A 12,060-nucleotide genomic window follows, 5' to 3' on the forward strand; every position below is an offset into this window, starting at 1 on the left:
CAGCCCCAGTTAAGGATTCAGCTTGACTGGAACTTCACAAGAGATGTTCAGTGAGAATCTTCAAACCCAGCCTCTCGTGGATTCTTGATCCATTGAAACTGTGGAATAATAAATGTTTCCTCTTTTAAGCTGAATTTTGGGGTAATTTGTTACAGAATCATAGATAACTAATAAGAGATACCCTTCTAGGACTTCACAGCTATTATGTACTGGAACCAGGATTTGAACCCATATTTATCCTACTCCAGAGCACCTTTTAACTATTATTCTATTTTTCTCAACCTCCTCTGCAAGCTTCTCTTCCTTTGCCCCTCATTTAGGGTTTTCATTATTATTTTATTCTTTATCGTGTTTTCTTCTCAAAACATACTCTCCATAAGCAATCTCATCAATTTGTATTTCTTCAGTTGCTATCTATTTGCCATTGATTTTTAAATCTAATTTACAGACCAATTTTCTCTTTTAAGCTCAGACTCATAGAATTAAATGCTCATTAAACATCTCCACTTTAATGTCTTAGTAACTCTTCAAACTTAACAGATTTAAAACTGAACTCATGATATTTTCCTCTAAAACTGCTAATCCTCTATTCTCTATCTCAGTGAATGTCATCCAGCTGTGGGAGTAATCTTGATTCTCCTTCTCTCCACTCTCTCATATCCAATCATTTACCAAGTCTTGTTGACATTAGTTTATTTATGCACTAATTTATTTATGAATCTATTTACTTCTTTTCATCTTTACTGATTTCACCTGTATTCATGTGGCATTCTCCTGATGGATTTCTCTGCCCCATGTGTTGTCTTTCTTTAATATGCATTTTTCACTCTTCTCTGTGCAACCTATTAGTGGTTTGTGAAAATCAGCTTAGTGGGTTGTGACCAGAATGTTTTTAAAATAAGAAAAGATAAAATAGCATAGAAAACATTAGAGTGTAGCCAAGTAAGTATTGTTGGGTATACTTGAATTATAAAACATCTCTCATTGGGGATTTTAGTCAAAGAAGTTTGAAACATATTACCCTTATCCCATTCTTTATACTGCAGCCAGAAATGGTTGACATTTTTAATAGGATCCTATTACTCATTCCCTTTTTAAAACCCTTCAGTGAATTTTCATTAGAGTTGAAACTCCTTAGCATGCTGTTCGAGCCCAGACCAAGTTCGTGCAAAGCACAGGGTGGTGCTGTCATGAGATTGCAAAACACACCAGGACAGAATTAGACATAGATTTATTAGGACTTACGAACAGGAGAGATCATCCAGTGGTAGCTGGTCTAGAGAGGGAGTTCTCCGCAGGGGACCAGAGTGCAGGGGGCAATATGTATATGATTTTAGAACAAAGACATACCATATAGTATGAGGACATTAGGCCTCTAGTATAATCATTAAAAGTGATGTAAGACCTGATATTTTACTAAAGTTAAGACTAAGATAAAATCAACACCATTTTATATCATGATTACATTCCTTCCACTCTGGGGAGATTGTTTACTTTCTTGACTTTTGTCCTGGTTAAGCAGCTATTACATGCCTAGGGTCTTGTTCCCATTTAAGAGGGAGCCTGGGCCCTGGGCCACCACATATGCCATGTTGGGCCCTAATGACCTAGGCCCAGTTTACTTCGAGTCTCATATCTCTACATCCTTCTTCCAATATCTAAGCTGTAGTCAAACTGAACCACTTGTGGTTCTATGAACAGGCTATAATCTTGCTTGCTTTCAGGCATCTGTATATGCCAGTTTTTCTCCTTGGAGTACTTTCTTATCCCCATCTATCTATAACTTCATATCAGATTTCAGGTATGTTTAGCTATCACCTTCTCTGAGAAATTGTTTTTGAGTCCCCAAAGCAGGCTTAGTACTGCTCTGTATGTTGCCATATTGCCCTCTATTTATCCCTCTCAGAGCACTTACCATATTTTACTAAAATTGCCTGCTATTTTTTTCTTCTGTCTTCCCCACTGAATTGTAAGTTGGTTGAGGGCAGGGATTATATTTTGGTCATAATTGTATTCCAAAACTTAGTAAATCAGTACTTCGTAGGTAATACGTGCTCAATATATATGGGGGGTGGGGGGTGTTGAGTTGATTAGCTGTCTTAAAGATACATAAAAATACCAAACACTCAAAATAATTTGCCTGCCGTTACTACCTTGCTTTTAAAATAGTGGTGGCTCTTTTATTATATATAATCATGTGGTATTACATAAATAAAACATTTGGTATGCCTGTTTGAAGACATCTAATGATCTCCATTTTGTGTCTAACGATCTCCATTAAGTGATTCTGTCATGAAGAATAGTGTATTAGACTTAGTTTAAAAAAATAGTTGGCTTTCAAATAGAAATTGCTGAAGGGTTAAAGTGAAACACTCCACTTGTATCAGCAAAGTATGCTCAAATATTTTATATTTTTTAACAGTACATTTTTAAATAAAAGGAAACTTTTCCATTTACACTAGAATTTTCCAGAAGTAAATAATGAAAACAGTGAAATAGAAACTGAAAAATCAGAAAACACCATCATACAGAAATATAATTCTGGACAAGAAATAAGGGAAGAAAATAGTGTACGTTTTTGTTCAGATAATGAATATAGAGAAAAGGAGGAAAAGAAAGAAGACTCACCTACAGAAGAAATCATCATAGATGGTAACCTAAAAATATTTTGATATTTTCTAAGTTGTATTTTGAGATTTTTTTTCCTAAATAAAGGATCAGCCATCAATTAACACAATATTTTTCACTGCCCAACCTCTCTAAGGAATTCAGGGGAATATAAATTATAGTCTGTGCTTTGAGGACCTTTTGGTATAGTTGGAGAAACACATCTTTTCCTTCACATATGTCTTAACAAAACAAGCTTCCTTCCAACTATTCTTTATGCTCAGTATTTGGGGGGGGGGGGGGATACATTTCTGCCTCCCTTTCTCATCATTTACTCCTAGGATTTATGGATTCCGGCTTCTGCCTTTACCACTTTGCTGATTATATTCTCTGGGTCACCAATAACCTTCTGAATACCAGAACAAGAGCACTATTCTTAGTGCAAATGATCCTTCTGTAACCATTAAAATAATTTCCTAATTCTTCCTTCTTGAAAAAGAGTTGTTTAAAGATGGTATTGATTATTTGAAGGTGTTCAAACCTAGGCGGAACAACCACTTGGTGGAGATGTTGTAGAGAGAATGGTTGGACTAAAAAAGTCCATCAGGCCCTGAAATTTGTATTCTAGGTGGTCTATATTGAAAATTTGAAATCTATATTTAGAACATAGATGAATAAAATTAATGTCTTGATTAAGTAGATATTTCTATCCTGTTGCCCAAAACTACTCCAGGATTTTAAAGTAGTATGAATAAGAAAGTAATCATTTTCTAGCGATTTCTAAATATATGTAATACTGTGTAGAAGGTCCTAGATAGCAATAGAAATTAGAGTATAACCTATTAGGATAAATTAATTGTTATATAACATCTATTTGTTTATGGAATTGTACTGTATACCTAAAAGGAAGCAATAAAATAGAGAAATAAAAGCATTTTGTGATCTTCCAACCTACTTCCTTTTTTGAAAATCAAAAGTACTTTTGCTGTTATGAAATAAAATGTTAAAATATGGCTAGAGCCAAATATTTAATACACTAAATATTTGCTTGTTATAATAAAGGAAACTCAATATTTAGGTAAAAGTTGGTGTTATTATGTTTATGTAATTATTGGCTAATGAAATGTCTAAGGATAAATATATTTTTATCAAAATGGGTGATTCATAATTTATAAAAACAGACTTTAGTGTATAATATAAATTTTATATTTATATTTAATTTGTATTTATAAACATTATAAATATTTATTTTCTACTTTCTATTTATTTATAAAATACCAATTAGTGTATAATATAAATTCTCATCATGACAGGTTTACAGCTTTTTGAAAAAAGCTCCAAGAATGAAATCACTACTACTGTACCTCAGGATGAAAATCAAAGTGAAATCTCCCTAAGCAAAACTTTCTGCATAGATAAAGAATTAATTAGTCAAGAGCAAACTTTAAATATAAGTGACTTTAGAAAGTCAATTACTACAGAAAAAAAAGACAAGTGTTTGGCAAAAGACAATGGATGTACAGAATTTAAGTCACTGAATAGTCCTTTTTTAGTGGCAGATGTATCAATAGAAACAGAAAAGATAGACCCAGAAAGAACTGAAGGATTAGATCTTCACCCTTCAGATGTACATTTGGAAGATGTTAACAACACAACATCATTTGACAGAATTTTAAATGAGATGGCTCATGTTGTAAATCATAATAAAAATGTTTCTAAAAATGAACCATTGAAACAATTCAGATTGCTTTCAGGGAATCCAAAAAATCCTACAGAGAAGGAAATTACAAATACTGACCAGACCAGAGCAGATCTGGATTCATCTCTAGATATAAAAAAGAATCCTGTTCCACGTCAGAACTGTAGTTTACAGGATTCAAGTAACATTATATTAGATGATAAACAATATAAAGTAAAACAAATACAACTGTTAAATAAAAATGATGCATGCAGCGCATTGCCATTTAAACAAACTTCAGATTTTCAGCAAGTCTGTAATGATACATCAGAGAAAGCTGAACTAAATGTTCCCTGTGATACAGAAAGCAATTACACTATTTCATCTGCTGTTTCCAGTGATAATTCGGAAGTATTTATTGAGAATTCAGATAAGCGTGTTAATATTACGCCTGTGTTGGTGAAACCTAACTCAAGCCCTGGGGAGAGAACTATATGGAAAAATATGAGTGATAAGCAAAATAGTCAATTTAAAGACTGCTTGGGATATCCAGAAAACAATGTGACCATATCCAATCTTCAGGTTAATGATGAGAATATACATGTTCCACAAGCCAAAGATAAGAAAACTGCTCTTCATAAGAAAACTTCCACAGAAATACAGTTTTCCAACAAAGAGAGTAAGAGTGATGAGAATCAGGTTACTGAAGACACAAAAAATTCCTTCCTCCTTTTTGTGAATGCTAATGCAAGACAGCATACATTGTTAAATAATACAGAGAAAACAGAATCATTAAGTGACATAGTTTCAGGAAAAATTTACATTGAAAGACAGCTGGAAGAATCGTGTTCATTTCATGTAAAGTCATCTGGAGATTTAGTAAACAGAAGTGGAAGGTCAGCCTTTGATCTTTCAACTTCAGATAAAAAAACTGAGAAAACTCCAGTATACTTGAATTTTTTAGAACCCAGTCTTTGGTCAAAAGTAAATCAAATTGAAAGCCAAACAGTGAACACTTCAGCTTCTAGCATTCCTTTGTTGCTGAAGGGGAGACCAGTAAGTCCATCAGAAAACGAAAAGATTGTTTCAGTGACAATTTGTAAAAATGTTGGTGAGGATGATGTAAAGAAGGAAATTAGACCAGGTAAGAAAACCAGATTTGAAACAGGTTGTTTTAATTCTTAAAATTTGTTTTTGTAATTACTATTTTTTTTTAAATCTCCAAACAGATTGTGTTTAAAATAAAAACTTTTAGTGTTTTTTTATAAATCTAAAATTCTGCATATATTTAGGTTTATGTAATGTATATATGTAAAAGTAGGAAAGAATTTATTTAAACAGATATAGATTTCTTTTCACCTAAATTTGGGCCAGTAATATCAACTAGCACTTAGGTACAATTGCATTTGAGAAATTAAAAAAAATTCCTTCATCACCAAGGAACTGAAAATAGCAAAACCATAGGTCCAGGTCCATAATTTTAAATTAGCAACAACTACCTAAGCTGATTCTCTTATATTACTTTTAAAACAAATGACTGTGAAGCAGTTGTCAAGACTTCTGCTAGTGTGCAGTTATTCCTTTTCTTTCTTCCCTCAGACCAGTTTTTCTCCTGTCACCTTCTTCCCCCATTTCCCTCCCACTTTCCTTAATATTTCTATTTTTTTCTGTCCCTTCACCGGCACCACCACCCAGCTCTTTCTTATGTTTGACAATATTGACATATACTGTTAATACATTTCATATCATGTTTGTCACTGTTTAAAGAACTTTAAATTGAATCCCAAAATTATGTGCCTGTATCAACATGATGAAATGACAGTGAACAAGTTTTGCTTTAAAATACTCAACCAAAACAACACTCCCCAAATTAAAAAAAAAAAAAAAAAACAAAAACATGGCGAGAGGTAAATAGATGAAATAAATATGACTGCATTATATGAGTGCTGAAACTGGGTGATGGGTACAATGAGTTTTGTACTCTACTTTTGTGTTTGAAATTTTTCTTAATAAAAATGTTTCTCAACAAAAACATACCACATAAAATGAATAGGTGTATAACTGTTAATGGAAGATAACAATGCACAGTAGTTTAGGATGTATAATCATGAGGAACATAACCTGTTTACTTTGCTAAACAGTGATCTAATAGTCAAAGTTGTTGAAGTTGCCAAAGATATTCTTAGATATTAAAGGAATTTTGCCATTTTACCAATATGCATTAGACCCTTAAAGGAATGCAGATTACAAGGAAAACTTTGCAGACTTCAAGAAATTGAGAAAAAAATTTTAAATGTTTGGGGATTAAAAACAAAATTAAGAATATCTTGTTTATTAGCATTAACAGAAAAGTCAACATAGGGAAAAATAAAAAATACCAAAATATTCTAAAACCTCATTTCCCAAACTACAGTTTTCCCAATAAAGTATATTACTTCAGATTCCATTAATTTAGACTTAGTTGTGCTGCTTCAGGTGATGGTCTAAATGTTTACCATTTTCTTACAAGATCTTTCTTCGAAGGTAAATCTCAATCATGTAGATAAAATGAAAGGGGAGATGTCGTATATTCTGTAGAAATTAACTTGTAAAATATTTAAACATACAAATATCTTTTAACCTTTCTCAGTTGACATGTTTCTTTAAATCATTTTTATCTATTCATCTAAAACCCAATGACCTCTTCTGTACAGCTCCTTTGTTGGGCTTGTTCCTGTGGCCAGTTTTCTTTAAATATATTTTATAAACCCAAATTTTAGTTGGTTCAGACTTACCCATTAATCTGAATTGGTGAGATGTTCCTATATAAATGATTACATGTGTGGGCAATGAGGTAACTAAGGGAATAGGATAACATTTTATGAGTTATTTGTTTTAAAAGATACTTATACAATTTCACTTTCTTAAATGTGAAATTATAGTAATCAGGTTTTACAAAAGAGCAATAATGAAACCTGCTTGTTTTCTGAAATAAAACAGCTAATATAAGCATAAAGTTAGGAAAACTAAAAAATATTCAGAGTAAAAAGAAAATAGAAATTGCTACTTTTTAGATACAGAAGCATAAGATCAGAAACAAATTCAGTCACTAAAATGAGTGCCTAGAGAATGAAATTGTTTTGCCATTTCCTCTTCGTCAATCAGATACTACCAGCATTAACAGAGTTGCTGACACTTTGAATAACTCGAGTATCCATCCAGACCCGAAGGGAAACCCTAGTGAAGAGAAGAATGTAACTGCAAAGACTTTTTATGATTCTTCTTTTCCCACAGAACATGTAAGTCAATTAAAAATATTGCTGGGCAGACCTTAGTGAGCTAATTCTACAGATATGTGTAGAACTGTATGCATCTGGATGCTTTAAGACCTAACTGATCTTCAAAATAATATCGAGAGGGCAACATGGCACCATTTTTCACAATTAAGGTTGATAGAAAACAGCAGGAAAAAGTCACAGTGTATAAATCAAATAGATGTAATCCAGCCTGCTTTGGGAAGGAGAGTGTGAGGTAGCACATTATGTACTTCTATTTTTCAGTCACCTAAATTTAGGAATAGTGACATTTGAGCATTAAAATTTTATTTTCTAAAAGATGGCTAAAAAATAATCTAATCAAGTACAGTTGTTTTTAATAGTGCTTAAGTTAATTTATATTTTTGAAAACCGATTGTAACAATGGAAAATCTATTTTAAGTTATTTCAATTAGAACATAGAACATAGTGTATGAAAGGGCCAAATATCCATAATGTGATATGATGGCAAGTATGGATGTATTTATTAAGCAAAGTTATTTGTAGAGAATATATGACTCCCAGGAGTCCATTTGTCATATAAACATCTAACTACAGCTGGCAGGTTATTTGGTTAAATTTATAAGTTTTACATTTTAGTGTGCAAAACTTTAGAGAAAAATGTTGTGTTGTTCAAAGACAATTATAGGTGCAGCTGATAAAAGGTGACCTAAAAAGGTTAGGAATATTTATTTTTTTAAAAAAATGCAGAGTAACAGATTTTAAAGCCACTGTATATTTTAAATTTTAGAGATGAACATTAAAAAACTTTGCTTTAACACATACAAATAAAAAATTGTAGTAGTAACACGTGCTTAACAAATAACAGCTTTTAATAATATATTTCCATTTTTAAATAGGACAAACAAGTGAGATAGCATAACTCTTCCTCTAGGAGGGAGAGTTGAAACTAAAATCAGAATCTACCTTCTTCACGAGTAAGCTCAGCAAAAACAGCAGTTTCATTAGTGTGTACAAGTGTGTATCTAAAACATAACTAAAGAGCAGGAAACTTGGCATTGGGAAGTCTAACTTCTGACCTTGGCCAATTGAAAAAGCCATAGATTCAAAGCAAAAGGGAAGTATGAGAACATCAAGGCTAGACAACCATTTCTAATTAGGCTGAATACTTAACACAAGACAGTTGTCCTATTTTCAGACAATTTAAGAGTATGATGGAAATTTCACATCTCCCTTTAAAGCCCATTTTTATAAATTTACTGAATAGGGAAGTTCTTTGTGCCGAATTTCTAGTGCTCTTCCTGCAATTAATCTTGTAAGAATTTACATTTATAAAATTAATAACTTTTGCATAGAGATCTCTTTCCAAAGAGATTTTACATATTTTATTCCCACAACAATCGTGTTAAACTAAGTAGTTATTTTACAAATGAGGAAACAGTGACACAATTATGAAATAATTTTCAGAAGATCATAAAGACACAATCTCTCGTGGATCTAGAGTAGATGTCTTGGCTCTTAGTCAAGTACTATATTGTACTTTGTCAACTTACATAATAGAAAAAAGGTTTCTTCTCAAACTACTAGTACAGAAAAAATAAACCCAGTTTACTGGCTGAATACACATTTACTAAATGTGCCAGACACTCTGCTAGGTGCTAATATTCACTTAAGAATCACTGTCCCAGTTTACACTTGATTGCCAATTAACATGTAATATGGGACAACTTCAAAAGAATCTGTTCTGCCTCATCTACTGAAAGTACTGTTATCCTTGGATTAAACTGAACCAACTCAATCTCCTCTTTAAGCATTTTTAGTTGCCTCCTGCTACCTTTAAATTTTCTAAATCAGGAGTTGTCAAATGGTAACTTGCCAAATCCAGCCCATCACCTTGTTTTAGTATGTACAGTTTTATTAGAGCACAGCTATGCCCATTCCTTTATGTACTGTCTATGGCAGCTTTTATGCTACAATGGTGGATTAAGTAGTGACAGGCCACTAAACTGAAAATATTTACTGACTCTTCAGGAAAAAAGTTTGCCAAACCCTGTTGTAAATGAAGGCAAATGAATTTTATTAAGTCTAATACCCAGCAAGGAATAGACGCTAAACTCAGGGTCAGTATTAGGTGGCAATCCACTTTCTCCCTGTGGGTTCAGAGCCACTTGAAGATAAGGGTATGATTTTTGTTCTTGAAGAGGGTTTGGTTGATAACCCACTGTAATCTTAATTATATCCAGGAACAAGGATAGAAAGTCCAAGATAAGCAAAGGAAGCCACTTATTTCACACATCCAGTGAATTAAGGTTTAAGTTAAATTTTAAACCCTAGACTGAAATTAAAAGGACTAGTACTAGGCTGGGGGAAATTTTAGGATTCTTGAGTCAGGTGGAAAAAGGAGGTAGGGGATATAGGAATCTTAAAAAAGATAAGGTAGAAAGGGATGGAGCAAAGACATGTGCCTACTTTTCAACTGTTCTTAGGGCTCTGGCAATAGCTGGAACTAAAAATTAGTGCTGCAGGTTGCAGAAACCACAGCGTAACAGAACAAGTTTTAAGTGAAAATCTTAGCTGATTCCCATTTATCTTGTTTCTGCAGCCAATCCCTGCTCTGGCCTCTCCCACCAAGTGGGTAGTTACGGGGAAAAAAACGAAAGCAGATGTGTATAAATGTCTCCTTCTTAACATCATCAAGCTCAAAGGTCAATGAATCAAGATTTTGGAAAATTGGCTAATTTGTACTTGATGCCAAATGCACCAAAATGCATTAAGCATTTTGATGGCAAAACAGGACCATTAAATCACAAACCATTAATCACTTTACTTCAAATAAAGTCCATTTCAACATCAGTGGCAACCAAGATATAGAGTTGATATACTTTTCTGTTATCTGTTCTCAGTATTCCATGGATAACTTTGAATCCATTGTTGGCCCTATGAGCTAAATGATATGCTGAATATTTATGTGCCAGATGTTATTGGAGCTAAAAGACTGATGAGAAAACTGAGAAACACAAAAGTTAAATGACTGTCTTAAGTGTCTTGGTGGTCTCGGGCTGACATTGTTTTCTTTCTTGTTATTTCATAAGAATATTTGGAATAGACAAATGTGAGCAAAGAATTAGACTCAAGGATCCTAAAACTCTGAAGGAACTGGTGGCAGACTGTAGACTTCTTTGGAGAGTCAAATAGAGGAAACCAAAAAAAGAACAATTCTTAGGGAACTATGGTTAGATTCTAAATATTTAAGCTCATTTAAAAAATAAATTGTACTACATAATCTCACGTTAAAAATGATAGTGTTATTCCCTACGTGGGATCAGACACCCAGGGGAGTGAATCTCCCTGGCAACATGGAATATGACTCCCGGGGAGGAATGTAGACCTGGCATCATGGGACAGAGAACATCTTCTTGACCAAAAAGGGGATGTGAAAGGAAATGAAATAAGCTTCAGTGGCAGAGAGATTCCAAAAGGAGCCGAGAGGTCACTCTGGTGGGCACTCTTATGCACAATTTAGATAACCCTTTTTAGGTTCTAAAGAATCAGGGTAGCTGGTGGTGGATACCTGAAACTATCAAACTACAACCCAGAACCCATGAATCTCGAAGACAATTGTATAAAAATGTAGCTTATGAGGGGTGACAATGGGATTGGGAAAGCCATAAGGACCACACTCCCCTTTGTCTAGTTTATGGATGGATGAGTAGAAAAATAGGGGAAGGAAACAAACAAACAGACAAAGGTACCCAGTGTTCTTTTTTACTTCAATTGCTCTTTTTCACTTTAATTATTATTCTTGTTATTTTTGTGTGTGTGCTAATGAAGGTGTCAGGGATTGATTTAGGTGATGAATGTACAACTATGTAATGGTACTGTGAACAATCGAATGTACGATTTGTTTTGTATGACTGCGTGGTATGTGAATATATCTCAATAAAACGAAGATTAAAAAAAAAAGATAGTGTTATTGATATGCTACTTTCACCAGTCAAACTGCAAAAGATTTTAACGGAAGGCAACTCATGGAGATTTTCACAAAGATACAGAACAAATGATATTCATTGCAGCTTAATATGTAACAGTGAATGTTTCCATATAAATGTCCAACAATAAATTATGGAACATGGAATATGATGATCTTAAAAGAGATTTTAAGAAAGAGGGAAATGCTAACAATGTTTTTAAAACACCATAATAAATTATATAAATTAATATGATCTGAAAGTTGAAAAAGTATATATACACAGAAATGAGACCAGAAGGTTTACATCAGTGTTTAATGTGGCTGGGATCTTGGGTGATTCTCATGTGATTCATATCCTATACACACTTCTAAAATACACATATATTTCTCTTACAGCTAGAAAACTAAAACCCAGTAATTGTTATTTTAAAACAATTTAATATTCTTTGGAGGATTTTATCTGGAATCTATCTGAAGACATTCAAAGATTTTTTCAATAAATTAATTCAGAAATTTGATAGGGATAAGCTGCAAATAATTTACCTATTCAA

At 33.1% G+C, this 12,060-nt stretch overlaps 1 protein-coding gene across 2 annotated transcripts in view; it reads left to right on the top strand.

Annotated features, from left to right (window-relative positions):
• CCDC73 (coiled-coil domain containing 73) overlaps positions 1 to 12,060 on the top strand; it is a 250,565-nt gene that overhangs the window by 236,817 nt on the left and 1,688 nt on the right. For both annotated transcript variants that reach the window (XM_037838965.1, XM_037838966.1), the window contains 3 exons: positions 2,463 to 2,652; positions 3,921 to 5,429; positions 7,430 to 7,563. In XM_037838965.1, the coding sequence (XP_037694893.1) occupies positions 2,463 to 2,652; positions 3,921 to 5,429; positions 7,430 to 7,563 (1,833 nt within the window). The remainder of the gene's footprint in view (positions 1 to 2,462; positions 2,653 to 3,920; positions 5,430 to 7,429; positions 7,564 to 12,060) is intronic.

This window comes from Choloepus didactylus, chromosome 6 (assembly GCF_015220235.1).
Source record: "Choloepus didactylus isolate mChoDid1 chromosome 6, mChoDid1.pri, whole genome shotgun sequence".
Classification (NCBI taxonomy): Eukaryota; Metazoa; Chordata; class Mammalia; order Pilosa; family Megalonychidae; genus Choloepus; species Choloepus didactylus.